This window comes from Rutidosis leptorrhynchoides, chromosome 11 (genome assembly GCF_046630445.1).
Source record: "Rutidosis leptorrhynchoides isolate AG116_Rl617_1_P2 chromosome 11, CSIRO_AGI_Rlap_v1, whole genome shotgun sequence".
Classification (NCBI taxonomy): Eukaryota; Viridiplantae; Streptophyta; class Magnoliopsida; order Asterales; family Asteraceae; genus Rutidosis; species Rutidosis leptorrhynchoides.
In genome coordinates, this window is record NC_092343.1 from 386,719,503 (window position 1) to 386,739,667 (window position 20,165).

A 20,165-nucleotide genomic window follows, 5' to 3' on the forward strand; every position below is an offset into this window, starting at 1 on the left:
AAAGAATCTATACAAAAATCGAGTGTGGTAAAATTCCCTCAGGTGAGGCTCAAACACATAAATGTTTGAAACCTGCAAGACTCATGAAATGAGCGGGTAACCACATGAAAAATAATTTTACAGCACATGAGAGTCTAACGAAATAATTTTATAGCACATGAGAGTCTAACAAATGCGATTTTTGCAAATTAAGAGAGACGAAAATTGTCGTCGTCTTCTTTTTTTTTTTTTTTCTTCCCCAAATAATCAATTTAAGGGACCTTAATTAAAATTCGCTTTATAGATAAATAGCTATTGGGCTCAGTCCAACAAGGCCCAACTTAAGTCAATAGAAAACCCTAATTGCTACTCTAAGTTCCATCGCAAACTTTCATCTCATTTCCTTTGAAGCAGCCGACCTAGGGTTTCTCTATTAGCAGAGATGGTAACTTTCATTCTCAAATTCATTCATTCCTTTAATTAATTATAAATTATTTGATATTATTTGTAAATTTAGCTATTTACTTATATTTGTACTGTTCATTGGTTTGAAATTGTGTTGAAATTAAAAGACAAAAGGAACAGGAAGTTTTGGTAAAAGAAGGAACAAAACACACACACTGTGTGTTCGATGTGGCCGTCGCAGTTTTCATTTGCAGAAGAGTCGATGCTCTGCTTGTGCTTATCCTGCTGCTCGCGTCAGAAAATGTATACATTTCTCTCTTTTTATATTGATATATAATATAATATGGATATATGTGTATAAATATGTACATATTATGTGTTTGTGGATGATGTTATCAGTATGTTTGATTAGCTGTAAGAATATGATAATGTATGAATCTGATATTATATGTTTGTGATTGTTGATTAGTTTGGATGACAATGGAATTGTATTGTTTTGTATGTGATTTAATCTAAATTTACTATAGAAAATGCTTGAAAATTTAGTAAATTAATATATATATATATATATATATATATATATATATATATGTATATTTGTGTGTTTGTGTATGTTGTGATCAGGTTTTTGATTTTCTGTTTGTAATTTTTGAATATGTTATATTATTATTAATGTTTTGTTTTGTTTTGTTTCTAGCTTTAAATTTAGGGGTTTTAGGTTTTAGTGCTGCAATGTTGTTTTGTATGTGATTGGTGGTTGTATTTTAACTGAAAATGGAGATGGAGATTTGATGGAATATGTATGAATCAATATAGATCAAAAGAATTTAGGCTTTTATTTGTTTGGAGTATTTTTTTAATATTGTAATAAACAGATAATAATAATAAAAACCATCCCAAAGATAGCCCAGTAGGGCCCTTAGTTCCTCGCAAGAGGTCTTAGGTTCGAATTTTGTCTAGGATGAATAAATTGTGGTGGCCAGGGAAGGGTTGTAAACAGCCAGGGAGTAATCTGTAATCCTGCTGGGCTGCGTACATCAGAGTATGGGGTCGGATTACTCGCCCTCCCGGGTAGCCCTAACAGGAAAAACTATTCTACCTTTTACCTTTCTACCTTAGATAATAGTAATAATAAAGAAAAAATATGACACAAGAGTACTGGTTTATCCATGGTTAATTATTGTTAATGACACACCTTTATTTTATTTTATTTGGAATTGTAACTTTTGTTTTCTTTTTTTTTTCTATTTGGAATGTTACTTTTAGCTAGCTTCTTATCATTTTTGCAATGACACAAATTTCCAATTTGTCCACTTTGTTTATGTGTACTTGCTCATGCTCGTTACAGCTAAAGAATTTTTTTTTATTACATAGATATCGAATATGTCTTTTGAAAACTAAAAAAACTAAGAAAATGCATGCAGTTTTTCATTAAGATATTTTTTGTGATTTTTTTTCTAAACACGGCCGATTGTGCCGTTGCATGCTCTTTAAAACTTGTATGGCTCCAACATTATTACAATAAAGGCATATAAAGAAAAGAACCACATATAATTACTGTAGAAAAGGCTAACTTTTGTTGCAAATCTGTTTTGTTTTATATAAGTCACATTTGAACATTGATGCTGTTATTAGTAAGTTCAACATCAAGACTTGACTGTTGAATTTGACATGAGCTGTTGAAGAGTCTCATTTGTGATCTTATGTTTCTTCAATGCATGGTTTGTTGAGGGTGAAGATTGAAAATTGAAATTTAGATATGGAAAATTATGAACAAATACATTTTTAGTATAAATTATGTATTACGTATATATTTTATATTAAATATTAAATTAAATATATTATATTCAGTTTATATATTATTGTGCTGAATACATGTAATTCTAGACACCCCCTTTTTTAGGATTAAGTTGTGACTAATAACATTTTACTTGTACACAAATCTTGACTTAGTTTTACTGGGTCATCTTTTTTATTATGCTCTGTAAGTGATATTGTCATCTTGTAACTCTAAATTTTTTGTATCCACTGTTTTGAGAGATAACTTTAATAAACTAAACCTTAAATGTGCTAACACCTGAACTTTCAAAATGTTTGTAACCTTTTACGCCCAATGTTATTGTTCCTAATGCCTTTTTAAGATGAACATCTTTTTTTATACTAAAAAATGATTGTAACTCAATAAATGTTACTATATGTACTTGTATGTTTACGGTTTTTGTTTTTTGGTATTTTATAGACAATTGGAGTGTAAAGGCAATTAGAAGGAAGACGACAGGAACAGGCCGTATGCGTTACCTTCGTAACGTTCCTCGCCGGTTCAAGAGTGGCTTCAGGGAAGGTATGCCGTTGTCATTAGTTGGATTAGTTAGATAACTGTTCACAGGTATTTTTGTAACCGTATATTATTTATTGAAAAATAGGTACCCAGGCAACGCCAAGGAGCAAAGGAGGAGCGTCTTCCAGCACTTAAATGAAGTACGATTTTGTTTGCTCGTTTGTTTGGCACACTTTTATGTGTCGTTTTCAGAAAATCGATCTTCAGATCTTTGTTGGTTTTTTTAGAGTACTCTGTATCTGTTCTGTTAATTAATGTTATGTTCATTCTGAGCACTAGACCACTTCATGTTTTTCAATTAAAATGGAGACCTGTTATTTTCTGTTTGTTATTGTTCATTTTTTTATTCATATTCTTCTCTTGTGCGTTAAAGTACTTTCATCGTAGTCTTTTTCTTGTTTGCGAACGTAGTCACACAAACTGAAATTTTAACGAACTTCTTTGATGGATACACAACAATCGGCATTTCAACTTTTTTTTTCTTCTCCATAAATGATGATTACTACTAGGAACTTTCATCAATAGATGGAGGAACCAAAAACTAATATAACCAATCCGAACAAAAGAATACCGAGACCTAGCTAACTCTATACGAACCACAATGAAAATACAACGTCAACCACAAAAGTGAAACCTAGCAAACGTGCCAAACCAGACAAAATAAAAGCATACGAGACAATATAACAAGCATCAGATATAGAAACCAAAGGAGCCGGATTAGCCTACATTGAAAGCACTCTTTTGATATCTTTCATCCGGTCTTGACGTCATCCCATCGATCTTATCAATACGACGACCTTTGTCTTGCCGATTTGGAAAAAAAAATAGGTCAAAATGTTGGAAGACTTATCGCTAATAAGAACACCCGTTTGTTGAGGAATCAAACCTGCATCCGCCAAACCTTGAAAAACCAAAATGATTAGTGCTCGAAGATCCCGCCACGTACTTTTCACTCACCGTAGGAATAACCGCCGAAGACTTTATTTTATTCTTGCCCCTTTTGGAACATGATTTCAAAGTTTCGATCACAACAAGCGCTGCCACCTCGTCCACATGAGTTGGTTTATCACTAGCAACACCAACATCTTCCATAACCACAACAAGAAAATCATCTTCATGAGATGGCTTATCATTAACAATACCAACTTCTTCCATGACCACAACGGGAACATCGTCTTTGTCCGAAATCGGTGCCAAATTTAAATTAAATCGACCCACATAATTCAAATCAATCGCACCCGAATTTGTAACTAACGCCGTCACATCAACCGCACCTAATGATCCGAAATAGGATCCCAACAGTTGCAACATTATCTCCACAATCGTACAATTCGTTATCCCCATGGTCGAGTTGATCATTATTTTCACCAACCCTATCGACCCCGTCCAAACCATTCTCGTGTAAGGCTTCGGTTACTAACTCAGCCTGCTGACGGTAAACAGGATGACCCGAAATCACAATACGATTCGAAATTGCAAAGAGATCGGCAGGAAACACATTTAACTCAAACTCCGATGAAGCGCTAAACTCATTTACCCAAACGTTACCCACCGAGAACAAGTCGTCTTAGAGATCAACCTCAATCAAATCGTGCAAATGTTTCGGATTTTCAGTATTAACGAATGCAAAAAACGAAACGACGTTACCCAAACTAGAGGAAACTTTTGCAATCTTCAAAACTACACCAAAAAGACTCGCGATCTTAATGACATTCTCGGCAGAGGCGTAAGCGAACGGTAGACCCTTGAGTACCAACCACGTGAACCAGAAGTAATTTCGAGTCAACTCGTGCACCTGAGTAACAAGGACAAACTCATCTGAAGAAGACAAAATGATACTATATTAGCACATTCCAAGATGGCTCCAAAATGACCAACTCTGGCTACCGAGTTAATCGAAGTTTTATTCTTAATCATGAAAGCTTGAAGTTTCAAGTCCGCCAATGGGGCCGAGTCGACCACCAAAATGCAAAGCTTAAGGCGGTATGTAACAAGAGTGTTGGTGTCAATCTCACACAGGAGTTTAACCGGCCTGGAGAATCGATTACGGCCATGAATAGAAAGGGATGAACGATTAGCACGCCGGACTAGCTAACCCACAAAAATCGGCTGACCAAAGACACGTGAGCTGTTCATGGAATTTAAGGCCAAAGAAGCATGAGATGCGTCGGCCAATGAAACAAAGCAATATCTTCTACTAGGCCAGAATTTAATTTCCGACCACTGCCCGATTTTAACGAATGTAGACTCGATCATATGCCGAGAAACAGATTTGTCTAATCGCTCAATGAGAATGGTAGCACCTTCACAGTCATGTTCCACCATCGGATAGAAACCGGGTCATTAAAACCGTTAGCCAGAAGATCTGTATCAGGACGTGTAGCCTGACCTCGAATCGGTAGCAGGAAGATCTGCACCTTCGCAGTCATGTAGACCAATTTTTTTTATCTCCATATCAAGCAACCTATTTACCTATAGCAGTTGCTCTTGTACCTGTTTACCTACGAGCTTAAGACAATTAAGGAGTTGGTAATATAATTTTTCCAACGTCTCAATTTAATAGTCCTTAGATCAAAACACAGTTTAAGAATTGTCGTTAACAACTTACTTTTTTGCCTTTTACTTATCGTTGATAATTTTTGATGTGTAATCTGCCACATGCAATATGCAAGTCCAATTAAAAAAAGGAGGTTAATAAAGCCGAAGCGTCGATGGACTTATTTTTTCTGTTGAAAAACATAAAGCCAACTGTAGAGACCCGATGATCTACTTTTTTTTTTTTTTTTTTTTTTGAAAAGCACCCGATGATCTACTTGAGAACTAAAATTTAACTAGTTCTATCACTATTAACCAATACGAACAATAGATACAAACAATACACTAAAATTGGACTAGAATTATGTAATTAAGTTTATTCGAGCACAAACTCGACTACCCGGCCCGTATACCCGAAAAAAAGACCTGAATCAATATATGTGGTCTGTAAACCCGATAACCTGGCCCTTATACCCAAAAAAGATTCAGATACCCGTGGAAAAACTCGTTTACCCAATAGTTCGTAAGTAAATGGCGCCCGAATACCCGTGCGGAAACCCGTTTACCCACTACTTACTAACCCGGCCCGATGACATCCCTAACACAATATAAGCAACCACTTCTACTGCGTCACAAAGTTATAATCACACAATGATTAAGCGGAAACTTCAGTAAAGAATGTGTAAGTTTATGCAACTGTTCGATGTTCTCCTGACCAATATATTCACCGAATCACAGTTTACACCGAGCAGAATGACTCATCAGTTGGGTTGACCCAATATGCAAAAAATTTCGAAGATTTTTGCATTATGAAAAATATAAAACGTAACAGTCATTCGGTCAGCAGGTCAACCTAAAGGCTACAGAACATATGCAATCGAAGGGATCCGATATTGGCACAACTTTGTGCATTAGGATCAACAATCTTTCCTATGATCTATTTTTAAAGTATCCAACCATTCAACAAACAATAAAAAGTCACATAAATGGAACCAAAGTAAAAGCTTCCTCCAAAAACTTTTCAAAATATTCAACGGAAAATGTAAACCGGATAAAAAAAACCATTAACCCTCTTGTTTATCATGTTCTTTCAACACCAACCGTTTAAACCATTGTTTCCAAGCGGCATCCTGTTGTTGTTCAAGCCAAGATAGAAAACAACTATCCAACAAGCAAAATGAGTTAACATACAAAAGTTGATACTTCACTGGTATAAACCGAAAATTAGCCACTTGAACAATTGGCCAAATCCCGCCTTCTAAAAACAATGCGGGAAGAAAATCTCGTTTTACGTCTTCTTTCACTTGATTAAAACTTTTTCCAGATGCAAATCCCATGTAAGAGAAGAAAACGAATAGATCCACGGGCCCGAATATGATCCCGTCGAGTGCTACTTTTGTCGCAACAAATCGTATGGATTTTGGTTGGTATTGAAGTTTCAACTTTAGAAATCGGTCTAGACCTTCATACCTACAAAAAAATGGTTTGATGTTATAGTAAATTCTAGCATGATTATTTTTCCAAAGATTAATGTGCTCATGATAATGCAAATTAATTAATTAAAAGAACAGTGCTATTAACATATGATTACCACAAGAATAATAGTAAACAACCGAAAAACACTAACATCTATTTTTACAGTTTTTTAGTTTTTACAACAATCAAACGGAAGAGGTTATTCAAAAGTTCTCACAGGTAAAAAGAAAATACAGTTTTTGTTTTTGTTCCCTTTTCAAAACGACACATACACTCAAAACACTCTTTAATAACACCTTAATTTGAGACTTAGAGTAGATAAAAATCTGACTGATTTATACAAGGTATATCTATAAAGACTAACAGTATGTAATCATTGTAAACTAACAAACTTAGCATATAGTGTATCATATAGTTAACTTAGTAAATTCAGAAAAACAACTAACCAAAAGTGCCCAACTGGCCCAACAAATGCCATTCCAAATAAGGTTGTAGTAGCCACACGTCTCCAATTGATACACAATTCTTTATCATCTTCCTGTTGAATCAGCAACATCATAAATCATAAATATCAACGTACCATTCACCCATGACCAGTTTATGCCCTTGAACTCAAGTTTCAATTTTGGTATTCAAACAAATACATTTCTAAAATCACATAAACCGAAAACTATTAAAGCTTCACTAGCAACTGAACTATTAATGCTAAACAACTCTCCAAATTATTACTAATTACACAAACGAGAAACCAATACACAAAACGTTAAGAAGCCGTACTTTTTTAAGAGCTCTTATGAACACTCAGCGATCCAATTTATGAAACCAATACGCAAAATATTACTACTTCTACATAAATCACCGATGTTATGTGATAAACCCTAATAAACAAACAGCGACTTTTTCGTCACACAATAAGCAACTGTTAAAGCATTGTTTCATATCAAGCTTCTACAACATCAAGACTAGCATATATAGATACACATTTCCATACGTATCACATTACGTCAACAACTAACAAGCCACGGAATAATCATTAAATCACACAATATTAACTACAAAATGAACCAAATAAGAAACAGTTATTTTTTCGTCACAAACCAAACAACAGCTTACAGCATTGCACAATTTCAAGCTTCTACCACATCAAGATTCATATATATAGATACATGTATCATCACACATTTCAAGATATAACAGCCCACATTTCATTAATAACCACTAAACTATCAATAATACTCACAAAACAAAACCTAATCCCCAATAAATTCAACAACCATACAGTCGATAATCGCATAACACCAAATCAGAAGCATCTTAATCACAAACAAATAGTAACTAAATTCAACCACAAATACCCTAAAAAAAGAAAAAGATACAAAAAGAAAACCTTGCAGAAATACAATTAGGTACAATTACACAAATTACACCTAATCACAAGCAATATTTAAAATTAAGCACACACAAAAAAAAAAAAAAAAAAAAAAAAAAAAAAAAAAAAAAAAAAACTTACAGAAATTAAATTAGGTTTTTTATAATGAAGAGCAGTAGAATGTGTAACAGTCTGAGCAGCAATATCACCAAGTCCCCAAATTATACCTGAACTGATCACCTGTGTTTTTATTGGATGTACTGATAGGCAATTTTGATACCATCTCCATAACTTCAACATTACTTATTTAATCACTATTATTAATATTATTATCTTATACTAACATTAAAACTAGGTTTTATCAAGGGTTTGGTTGAAGAAAATTGCGTACAATTAAACGTCAATGTTTGTGCAGGAAGTGTTATTGAGATTGTGTACGGATGATGTGAATTTGTATGTACGTATAGTGTGTATGTATCGATAGAATTTGATGGAGATGAAATTAGAAAATAATTGGGGGAAGATTGAAGGAAAGAGATTTAATTGGGGTTTTTTTCAAATTGGGAGTGAGAAAATGAAAGTGGAAGAACGGATGGGTTTTAATTGGGGTGGGTCTAGAAATTGTGTTTTGACTTCCTGCAAGAGTATATTCATATTTTATTAGAGTAAAAAATTATTATTACTCACCCGTCTCAATTTAATAGTCCACCGACAAAAGTCACACATTTTTAGAAAATCTCACTAACTTTATTTTTCAACCAATGAAATATCTTTTCTCTCCAGATCCACCAATCAAATATCTTCTTTCCTTTCTATTTATGGAAGTGGACTATTAATTTGGGACATTCTAAAATGGAAAAACAGGACTATCTAATTGGGACGGAGGGAGTATTATTTTTTTGGACGGCAGAACTTTTATAAACACAAAAAAACTCTCTAACAGCACCAGGAGTCGTCCCATTTTTTTTTTTAAAGCGAAAATTGAATACATTGAAATAAGTAGAGATCTTCATTAAAACAATGAAGACTCTACCAAAAGATACAATGAAGGAGACTAGCTCAATCATGAATTGAAAGAAAAAAACAAAACAAAGAGGCATTATAAAGCCTACAAACATAACAAGAAGGGATTTAGATCCCAAACATAAGATTGAAAGTCATTACACAATTTGAGACTAGAAGCCCATAGGAACCTTCAACTTGAAGTTTCGAATGATGACCAAGCGACTTGTGAAATTGCCATTGAAATTAAAGTTGATTTGAGCAATCCAAATGGACCATACTGTAGCGGATCCAATTAACTTCCAAAACTTAGAAGCTTTAAAACCCATGTCATAATACCAATCAAAAGAGAAGTCTTCAACCGATCACGGTAAAACCCACAAAATTTCCCACTAACGAAATGACACGGGCCAAAAATTAAGACCATTAACAACGAAATAAAAGAAGTTCTATAGTCTCTTCTTCAATCAAGCAGCACACCCTTCACTATGAAAAAATTGGAAGGAAAAATATGCCTTTGAGATAAATTCCTCACTAGAGATATGTTGAAATTGTATGAACGAAGCAATACTATTAGTAAGTACACTTCACGCCATCATTCTTCCGGACTACAAACCGCGAAAAAATCTCCCAAATAACACAAACGTACCGGCCAATAGTGAGTAATTTTGGTTAAAAGTGACCAAACAAAATTATTATTTTCTTGCTGTGGATCGAAAATATTGTAACAAGAACAATTGAATTTGTTGGAGTGTACCTCAAGTAGAAGCAATCCAATGCTTCTTTTCCAACACTTTATTAAGTTGAAGAAATCGGTACACCAAATTGACACCATACCCCCAATCTACCTGAGGCATTAACTTGAACCGAATCATATGCATATTGTTTCCATACCTCATTCTAAACAGGTTGTGACACACTTTGCACCAATGTTTCATGGGTTGCCAAAAACAGAACATGAAAGAAGTTGACTAAACTTACCCGCCAACCGCACGACTTGTTTTCGAGGCCCCGGGTATTCCATGAGGCAAACCTCATGATTTTGGAGAGTTGACGATAAGCTCATCATCTTCCATATTTTTCATTAAGGCATCGAAGTTTTGCATTTCCTCTTTAAAAGTGAGCTTTTTTGCACCGAATTGTTTACCATTGATTTTACTCTTATTGAAGTTGGTTTCTTGTCCTACCACATGGTGCATCTCACTTTCTGTATCAAAGATATCCGAAATATTAGGAATATGATCGAACCAATTGTTCTCTTTGGATTTATCTTTCTTTGTGTCTTTAACCTTATTTAGCTTGATAGACATATCTTGTGTAACCTGTTCAAGAACACAGCGAGCCTTAATCTTTTCACAAGACTCTTTGCAATTTAAACCTAAGCACTGATCATTATCAATCACTTTAATTGAATCAGTTAGCTTTGAGACAAAAGTATCCGAATTTTTTAAGGAGGTAGATGGGGTCAACAGTTTGTAAGCAATTAGAGGTTGAAAAGTTTTTTGGGGATATTTGACTAAGGGCAGGGTATTCTATATCATTGAGATTAAAAGGCGAGTTTTGGTGTAAAGGTTGGTTAGTCGTACAAGGCATATCCCCATGTGCAGCTTTCTTTTGTCCTTTCTCTTTACTTTTGGAAGCAAACAAAGATCTTTTGATATCCTCTGCAGCTTTTTCCTTTTCATTCACAATGGCTTTAGTTACTTTTTCCATTGAATAATGTACCACCTTTGGTTCCGTTACCGAGCCAGTTTTATGTACTTTAGTTGGGGTTTTGAAATTCAAAACTTCATCGGAAACGATTACTTCACCTTCCTCCGGTGAATATTCCGGTACCGGAGACAAGTTAACATTCAAACCATTTTGATTTTCCATGGCCTGCTTGGTACATTGAAGGGCCTCATTATATTCATCAATAATTTCAGCGTTAACAATCTCAATGTCTTCATCATGACACACTTCTTCAACCCATAAATAGCAAGAAGTTATATTAGCCACATTAGCTTCGACATACTTTCTAATCGGTCCCGGATCATTGATTTCAACCATGGCTTGCATAACATCAGCTCGTTTCATATCATAGGAATTACTATCAATATGTAATACTCTACCAAAACTCTTTGCCACTTCGATTGTGCAGTTTGATGAACAACAATCAAATGGAATTCCTTGTATCAAGACCTTGGCAATTCGAAAAAAACTTGTTCTTCCTCTGAGCCATCGGTATAACTTCCAAAAATTCTAAATCGCTAATTGTGGGCCCCATTGTCATACGTTTGAAACTTTGTTCATCGATGCACTGCACTATGTAACCATACGGTCCCCAGGCTGACATCGATTTTACAGAAATAAAACGACTTTTCAACCATTTAAAAACCTTGAGGAGATTAATTGGAGCTTTGTCAATAATTATCGCTGTTAATGCTAGTCGATCACCTGTTTCTTAGTTAAGGGACAGATTTATGATTGGATCGAAAGGGTTGTTGGAGTGTGGGTTTTGTTGTTTGGTTGATTGTGGAAATTGGTAGTTTGCATTCACATTAATATTTAGATCCTTCTTGGCATAACCTACAAAGATGGATCTGTTATTCAATACCTTTCCGTTCATGTTTGAGACAACTGAGCTTGCTTGAACCGAGTTATCAAATCTGACGAAGGCAAAAGACCGGTCCTGCTTCCATGAAATACCCTGTATATTACCATATTTCTGTAATACACTTTTTATAATTGATGGGTTCGTGTATCTTGACAGACCACCAAGAAACACCGTAGCCTTTTTTGTAAACAAAGGATGTTGATAATTTTGTTTGACTGGATCATCTTGTTTGTGTGAATTTGTGGAAGGGTATGGAGTTTTATGTTTGATGGGAATTGAATTTGTGGAAGGGTTCGTGTCCCATTTTTTCACTGTTATGGACATTTGATGCCGGGGACGATGGATGTGCTGATTCTCCACCGGCGTTAAACCACCGTTAAATGCCAACGTCGGAGCTCACTGTCGGGTGGGTAACACTAGTTCCTTTTTCTTTTTTCTTTTTCCATTAATTATCTGCTGTTTCCTTTTTTTTGCTGTTTTCTTTTTCTTTTCTTTATGTGTGTGTGTTTGTAGGTGGTGATGAAGGTAAAAATAGGTGAAGAAGAAACTGGTTGCAGCTATTTAGTGTTATAAATAAAAACTGGGTCAAAATTTGGGCCAAGTATTATTTAGGCCATTAAAAAATTACAAAAAAGGGCTGCATTTTTTAAAGTGGCAAGTATCATTTGGGCCAAGTATCACAATAATTCTTATTCTTATTTATATTATATTTTTTAATTATTATTATTATTATTATTATTATATTATTTTATTTTATTCCTATATGGTAAAAGTGCCCCAAAATTTTGTAGTTTCAGTTTTATCGAGTTACCGTTTTGAGTTTGCGTCCACACTACAAACGGTCCCTCAACTTTGATTCAATTTATACAACGGCCCATCAAGTTTACACTTTTTAGGGGTAGAAAGTGTAAATATATAATTTTATTAAAATAAAAGAAACTAATTTCACCCAAATTTTTAACGGGTCATATCTTCTCGCTCAGTGCGAGTTAAATTTTTCCGAGACCACCGTTCAACTCGAAAAAAACTGACGAACACAACACGACTATCTATACGCGGAACGGACGTCGTTAAAAAAACACTAAATAACGGGCCCTATATTCTCGCTCGGTGCGAGTTAAATTTTTTCGAGACCACCGTTCAACTCGAAATAATTTTATGAACCCAACGCGACTAACTATACGCGAAACGGACATCGGTAAAAAAAACTAAATATTTCGGGCTATATTTCATACATATACATACACGTCAAACAAACAACCCAACCTACTAGATATATTAGGTACCAAACAACGTATATCCAAATTCGACAGCGCGTTGAATACAACCGCAGCAACGCGCGGTCAAATTTTTTTCTAGTTAAATATAATTAGATAATAAATAAAAGTATGAAATTAAATTAAATAATAATATTAAAATAATGAATTTAACACCGAACGATTTCTCCTGTTTTGGTCTCAGTGTTAAAACCGGTGTTAAATTTAACACTGAGATTTAACACTGAACGACTCATAGTGCTCTAAAGACGCTAGAGGGATTACAACCAACAGTTACAATGGCTTAATAAGCCAATCAATCTAACTTATGTTTGATTTCCCTCTACTAATAATCCAATTAAATGAATATAATTGAATAGAATCAAAAATGCAATTTTTTTTTTTAACTTTTTTGAGTTGAATACCACGCCGTTACGCAACTTCCAAACGTGCCATACCAAGCTAGCAACAACCGTAAACATTACCTCCTTTGATGATGAGTGAGCTTGCCAATTAAAATCGAACCATGAGAGCCATTCATCCCAATTCACAAACCTTGGAATCGCAATATTGAACCAACTCTAACCATCCTCCATAACTCCAACGCTATGGGACACTCGAACAAAATGTGGTCTAATGATTAAACCCATCCATTGCAAGAAACGCACCCGATAGATTGAATTTCCAAACCTCTAGACGATAAATTAAGCCTTGTGGGGAGCCTATTTAACGCCACTCTCCATAAAAAAAATGTTAACCTTTCTCGGAAGAATGCGGTACCATTTTGAGATGTCTTAAATTAATTGTATATAAATGACTAAGAATAATGTGATAAAAGTCTTTTGTGATCCTACTTTTTTCATGTATGACAAAAAATTAGTTAAAAAGTAAGGGGAAAAACTGGAATGTAAATAAAAAAATATATTAAAGTTTAAATATCAATTATGTATCTGTAAACTCTTCGCCAAAACTATAGATTGGAACACAGTCTCAATTAACCACCCACATGATTATTACGAGTATTATAAATATTCAAACAATTAATGAATGTATAAATAATAAATATTTAAACGACGATCATTAGAAAAGTCCATCTAATTTTTTTTTATTTTTTTTTTTGACAAAAAACATTAACTTTATAAAAAAACACGAAATATTCATCAAAAAATAAAGACTCGGAACAAAGATCCAAACAAAAGTCCATCTAATTATATCTTTAGTTTAATTGTTAGTCCGGATCCGGCCCGTGCGATGCGGCGGGAGGCTTTCGGCATGTGTGTTCATATTTAACGTAATGTGTTAAGCGCCGTTGTAGAAGTCGTTGTGTTTAGCGTTTTCTAAAAAGTGTCCGTTTCGAACGTAGTTAGTTTCGTTTTGTTCATAAAATTATTTCGAGTCTACCGGTGCTGTCGAAAAAATTGAACTCGCGACGAACAGTAAGATACGGAGTGTTGAAGTGGTTGGGTGCAGTTTTTATTTTAAGTAAGACAGGTTATGTTTTACCCCTGAAGTTTGGTGTTTTTTTACAAGTTTATTACAGTTTGGAGGGTTAAAGTGGAAAATGAACTCGGGGAGGGGATGTCGTTTCAGCTGATGGGACGACCAAACAACCCACCTCCTTTAGCATATTTCTAATAATAATAATAATAATAATAATAATAATAATAATAATAATAATAATAATAATAAAATAATAATAATAATAATAATAATAATAATAATAATAATTAATAATTAATGTTGAACAGTCAAGTCGTCTTATTTGATTACTCTGTATTTCGCTAGACTAAATCACAATTGTTTTATCATGGATTTGAATCTATATGTCTAACTCATGACTAATTTGTCCGCTATCCTAAGAGCACCAGGAGTCGATTGCAAAAACCGCTGTTACTTTGATTTAACGGTGGGGACGGTGGCAAACACCACTTCGCCCGCCGGTAAATCGGCGTTAAAGGCCTTTAACGGTGGCCACCGTTACCTAGCCAATGGTGTAAAAATGAGCCGTTGGAGGATTTTGACCCGTTCAACGGTCGAAATTGTTATTTTTTTTATTTAATAAATTATTTTATATCCTATAAATACTCTCAATTTATCATCATTTTTTCACACATCTTTCACTCTTTTTCTCTACATTTCTATACATAAAAAATTTAATCAAAAAAAAAATGTCTAGCAATCAAGTTGTTTGTTTTTACAAAATTCGACGCGATGCCCGTAGGGATTTACAATCGGGATCGGGTGCGAATGACGACGAAGGCACTTAGTCGGAGTAGACGACGGATAATCTAGTTGTTTTTTTTTTTTTTTTAATAAGTTCTAATTTCGGGTTTTTATTGTATTGTTTTTAAATTAATGTAATGGATTTTAGTTTTTATTTTATGGTTTTATGATATTTATTATATATTAAATAAAATATATATTCATTAAAATAAATAATTAAATTTAAAATTTAATAATTAAATAATGATTTAACACTAATATTTAACACTGAACCATTTTCCCTGTTTTAGCCTCAGTGTTAAATCCAGTATTAAATTTTACACTGAGATTTAACACCGAACGACTCGTGAAAGAGTTCCACGGCCGCTAAAAATGTAACAGGATAGGCACCGTCTAGTGAAACACCCGTGAAAAACACTGACGATGAGTTAATATTTAAGACCACTCTATATATTAACACTAATGGATCTATTAATTGAGTCAATAGCAAACGTCGATTTATTGACGACTTGACTGTCGCTTAGAGCCTAAATTGAACTTTAGACATGTTTAAAGCAGATGAAAATTTGATTCTACCATTTTCATGGAGTTTCGTACTTTTTTTTCAACCTACTTATTGGCTGGAGGTCCATTCGGAAGCAATCTCTCTATCCAGAGAACATTGCGAGGGTGGACTTTCTCTACTCTTGAGGTGTTTCACTCTGGGTAGAGAAATGACTTCTTTGTATTCTAGGAATGTGGGAAGGATTGTCTGCATCTTACCTCCTTCATACACCACTTTTGTGCGATTGAATTTTGTTATTGATATTGTTGTGTCTATATCTTAACACTACATAACTGAACTTCTTTTCTCACATCAGCACCAAAGGTTTTTACATTTCTTTAACTAAACTCTCTCTATCTTACGGTATATAATACTTACACATATATCTATAAAAAATAATAGGTGCACATTTTAAAACACAAAGTACTACAAACAAAACAATTAAATATTAGTGGGTTTCGGAGAACTATTGAGAGTATCAACAACCAGAGAAACATTAGGAGCAATTCACTGTAAGTTTCACAATTACAAAACCAATCAAACAGTACACTATTTTGAGAGTATCAATAAAGCTTGACCCGTGGGGTCACAGGACACCACTAGCTAAAAATTTTGTTTAGAAAATACCTTTTAAAATATATAGGACACTACTAAATTTAACCACGGGACCCCATATATTTTTTGAACTTATAGCATTTCCTTTAGACTTTATAAGATACCACTAAATTTAACTAGTCGGATCTCATATATACTTTGAATTTGTAATTTTTTTAAAGGTAAATAACTATTAAAATAACATTCAAATATAAATGGTTCTCGAAAAAAATTCATGACCACATTGTGTTTCGTTTCTGAAATCGCCACTGGAGAGTATCAACAACCAGAGAAATATTGGGCTAGTATGAACAATTCAGAACTAACATGTAGAACAAAATGGTGAAGAAGAAAGTAGAAAGGATCAATTGCATGGATAACTTGGCACATAATGCATTAACCTATTTCGGTTTTGTTTGAAACTGCACCATCGAAAGATAAAGGATTAGTAACTCATTGGCTCCACTCAAGATTTATCTTTTTAGATCTATTAGAAATCTTATTGTTGTATCGGGATATTCCAGATCCCTGGTTGTGATTATCATGCTTGACTTTGAAACATCTGGTTACCCTTAATATGAACTTTTACCACTGCTACGTGTAGTATCCTCACACGCGGGCATATGCTCAGGTGCTTCCTTTATTGCATCTGCCAGCAAATTGGGTACTTTCATGCGCAAACGCTGCCACAATGCAAGATGTCGATCTCTGTATAATCCAAGTATAAACCCATATACCTTTTGGCTTTCAGGTAGCCCAGGAATCTTTGCAACCTCTTTAGTGTACCGATCAATAAACTGCCCCTAACATTCCCTTGCTCCTTGCCTGATATTATGGCATTTAACATGCGTTCTTTTCCTTCTGCGCATATTATAAAAGTTTAGCAAGAAGTGCGCTCTGAGATCGTTATAGCAATTAATTAGGGGAAGTGGCAGATTACTAAACCATTCCCTAGCGACCCCTTGCAGCAAAGTCGGAAACTCCAAACACTTTGTTTCATCATTCAAAGCCTAAACATGCGTCGTACCTTCATATCTTTGCAAAAAATCATCGGGATCTGTTGTGCCATCATGCCACCCCATATTTAATGGGATAGTTGCCACTGCTGCAGGCACATTGTTAGCGATATGGGATGCAAACTTCTCATTCGCATGTGCTGTTTCCATGAAAGGCTTAACCTTGCGTCCCATTATACCTGCAGAATTTTTTTTAGTATCTCATTACTTTTGATCGACACCTCGAATGTCGGAGCGTACTCTTCAGGTGCAGCTTAAGCCAATATTGTAAGCAAATCGTCCTGACTCTTTTTCTTGCTTTCGCTTAGGGAACCGGCGGTGCACCCTGAAGATAGATTGGGATTCATTAGGGTTGCGAACCTGGGGATAGGCGAAGTTGCACGTTGCAGACGAATATAGTCTAAAGGAGTTTCAACATCATTCGGATCCCCAACATCGATGCCTATTCCCGCCAGATGCTCGCATGCGCTTGCGGGCGTCATTGTGGGCCTTTCAGAATCAGTGGCGGGTCTAGTATTAACTGTTGGATTTGGGGTAGAATATATCGGTATTGAACCCACAGTTGTAAGCGGAGTTCTCTGCATGTCATCATCTAGTCGCTAGTATTCAGTTGACATTCGAGGTGGCTACCTTAGTGGTTCTTCCTGCGATACCGGAGGAAAAGTAGTTGACGACATCGTCGATTTTCCTGGGAAATCGCTAGTTTCTCTTTCTGGAGCCTTCTTCTTAGCAATTGTCTATTCTGGGTTTGATTGCTTCAATCATGTCGAACCAGTTATCTAGAGACGGGATGATTGATTGTTACCAGATTTATGACCGCCTGCCATTGCTATCGTTACCTGTTACACATGAACATCCACAAACAAGAAGATAGAAGTTTGTTAGCTAATTGTTAGTGACCTACAAACTTCTATGCAGTTCTATTTATGGTCCCACAGTTAGCGTCATTTGATCGAACTTAAATCTATAACTAGGACATGATATATATGTTGATTGGAATGTGTGAGCATTTACGGACTAAGTGGTTTTAACTCTTCGATCCGGTTTACCATGAATAACCCAGAGATGATGATCTCCGAAAGGGTGATTAAAGCTAGTCTACCATTGTTGGTTTGGCCGTAACAATGGTCGATGGGTGGTTGCATAGGGTTTATGCTCAACAAAAATACCTGTTACCATAAGATATTTTTGGAGTTGATCGTATGTCGAGTATCTAAAAAAACATTATTCAATAAATGAGCTTAACGTACGTATATATAGTGAAACACTAAACCTAAATATCCGTAAATAAAGCCCAGATCCTTTTTAATTAATTAACGTAAATAACGAGATTATAATTAGGAAAGGGTTACGACTAAAATAAGGATAACATTGTTTTCGTGCGCACAAAACAAAGCTTTGTCGCGCGCAATATTTTGCATGCAGGACTATCCACATGAGCGTGCGCTCAACATGTGATACACACGAGTGCTAGGCGCAGGAGTAAGCGTATCATTAACCAAATATTCCAAACTAATTTCTTGTAACAGATTATTAAGCAAATATGCAAAGCGTGATCCAGAAAAATCACGGGCCCATGCCCAATTCCAAGCACCGTCGGCCCATCTATAAACTAATTTGCAGTTTTTATGGATCTCAAGATGAAACAACTTTGGGAATTTTTCTTTCATCACCTACCCATTCTTCCACTTGTCGTTCCAAAAGGTAATAGAATTGGCGTCTCCCACTTTTAAACGCAGAAGATCATCCAGAAGCAAGCTTTTTTCTACACACGAATTAAACAAACAAACAATATTAGACCACCAACCGGGTTAGAAGTGTTAACTCCAATTAAACCCGTTGTTTAACCACGTATTGCGTATACTAATTTTGACCACAATGCATCCGGACACGTACGTAGTCTTCAAAACTATTTACAAATGAGTGCTTGATTAAATGCATGTAAACTCCCAATGTTCAAACCTTTTTTTTCCTACGAATCCATTGTAAGGTCCCAACGAACCGAATGCATCTTATAATTGTTCTCTGTGCTACCCCGAAAAAAATGACGCTCTAATATTTTCCAAATTGTTGATGACCGTCTCTGGGCATTTATATTTATAGATGGAAGGATAATAAATTTATAGACTCCATAGGACCGCCTTAACCAATGCATACCTTCCTTTAATCGATAACATATTCGCTTTTCATCCTGTCAATCTTTTCTTAAAACGATCCACCAATGGCTTCCAGTTACCGACCCGATTCATATTAACGCCAATCAGGAGGCCTAAATAAGTAATCAGGAACGATCCACGAGAGCAACCTGAGGTGGTAAGTAATTCCTAAATATCGACATCATTAGTTCTAACACCATAAATATGAGACTTCGAATCATTAAGTGATAGGTCAGATCATGTTGAGATTAGAAGAAAAGACAAGTTAGAATGAGATTCGGTAAGAGTGAAGGAGACTTAGTATGAGAGAGAATTAACAAGATTTACATTCCACAGCTTCTAGAACTCGTTTACAATGCAATGACTATCTAATTAGGACTACTTTGGTTCCTTATATAGCCCTCTTCTAAGGAACCTTCATTTAAGCATATTTCACATTAACACTATACAACTTCGGGGTCCTAACAATCTCTCCCTTAGTGTTAAATGTGAACTTTTACAATATAATCCTATTTAAAACATCTAAAGGAACTTTGTTCCTCTGAAGTGAACTTTGGATTTGAATCCCTTGAGATTCTCATATCTTCGTGTGTTCACTCTTGTTTTGAGACGACTCTTCAGTCTCGTAAGAATGTATTTGAAAATCTCATTATCTTCAGTTGAATAGCAGTTATTG

The 20,165-nt window shown here is 35.0% G+C and overlaps 2 protein-coding genes across 2 annotated transcripts; one reads left to right on the plus strand and one right to left on the minus strand.

Moving 5' to 3' along the window:
- Positions 1–313: 313 nt before the first annotated feature.
- Positions 314–3,053, plus strand: LOC139877098 (large ribosomal subunit protein eL37y). Its single transcript, XM_071864512.1, has 4 exons — positions 314–424; positions 552–687; positions 2,624–2,725; positions 2,808–3,053. The coding sequence occupies exons 1-4, from the start codon at positions 422–424 to the stop codon at positions 2,855–2,857; spliced, it is 291 nt and encodes a 96-aa protein (XP_071720613.1). The 5' UTR covers positions 314–421; the 3' UTR covers positions 2,858–3,053.
- Positions 3,054–6,044: 2,991 nt separating this feature from the next.
- Positions 6,045–8,615, minus strand: LOC139877420 (uncharacterized). The gene is made up of 3 exons (XM_071864848.1): positions 8,244–8,615; positions 7,180–7,271; positions 6,045–6,727 (listed from the first exon to the last, which is right to left on the minus strand). Exons 1-3 carry the CDS (start codon positions 8,400–8,402, stop codon positions 6,322–6,324), a joined length of 657 nt encoding a protein of 218 aa, XP_071720949.1. The 5' UTR covers positions 8,403–8,615; the 3' UTR covers positions 6,045–6,321.
- Between the last annotated feature and the right edge of the window lie 11,550 nt (positions 8,616–20,165).

What these genes read in the sequence shown, in the direction of transcription:
- LOC139877098 (XM_071864512.1), top strand. An exon ending in TGCTGCTCGCGTCAGAAAAT is followed by an intron (nt 688 to 2,623) that starts GTATACATTTCT and finishes GGTATTTTATAG; the next exon opens with ACAATTGGAGTGTAAAGGCA. An exon ending in CAAGAGTGGCTTCAGGGAAG is followed by an intron (nt 2,726 to 2,807) that starts GTATGCCGTTGT and finishes ATTGAAAAATAG; the next exon opens with GTACCCAGGCAACGCCAAGG.
- LOC139877420 (XM_071864848.1), bottom strand. Translation starts at nt 8,402, where the DNA reads ATGTTGAAGTTATGGAGATGGTATCAAAATTGCCTATCAGTACATCCA. An exon ending in AAAAACCTAATTTAATTTCT is followed by an intron (nt 7,272 to 8,243) that starts GTAAGTTTTTTT and finishes CTGATTCAACAG; the next exon opens with GAAGATGATAAAGAATTGTG. An exon ending in GGGCCAGTTGGGCACTTTTG is followed by an intron (nt 6,728 to 7,179) that starts GTTAGTTGTTTT and finishes ATTTTTTTGTAG; the next exon opens with GTATGAAGGTCTAGACCGAT.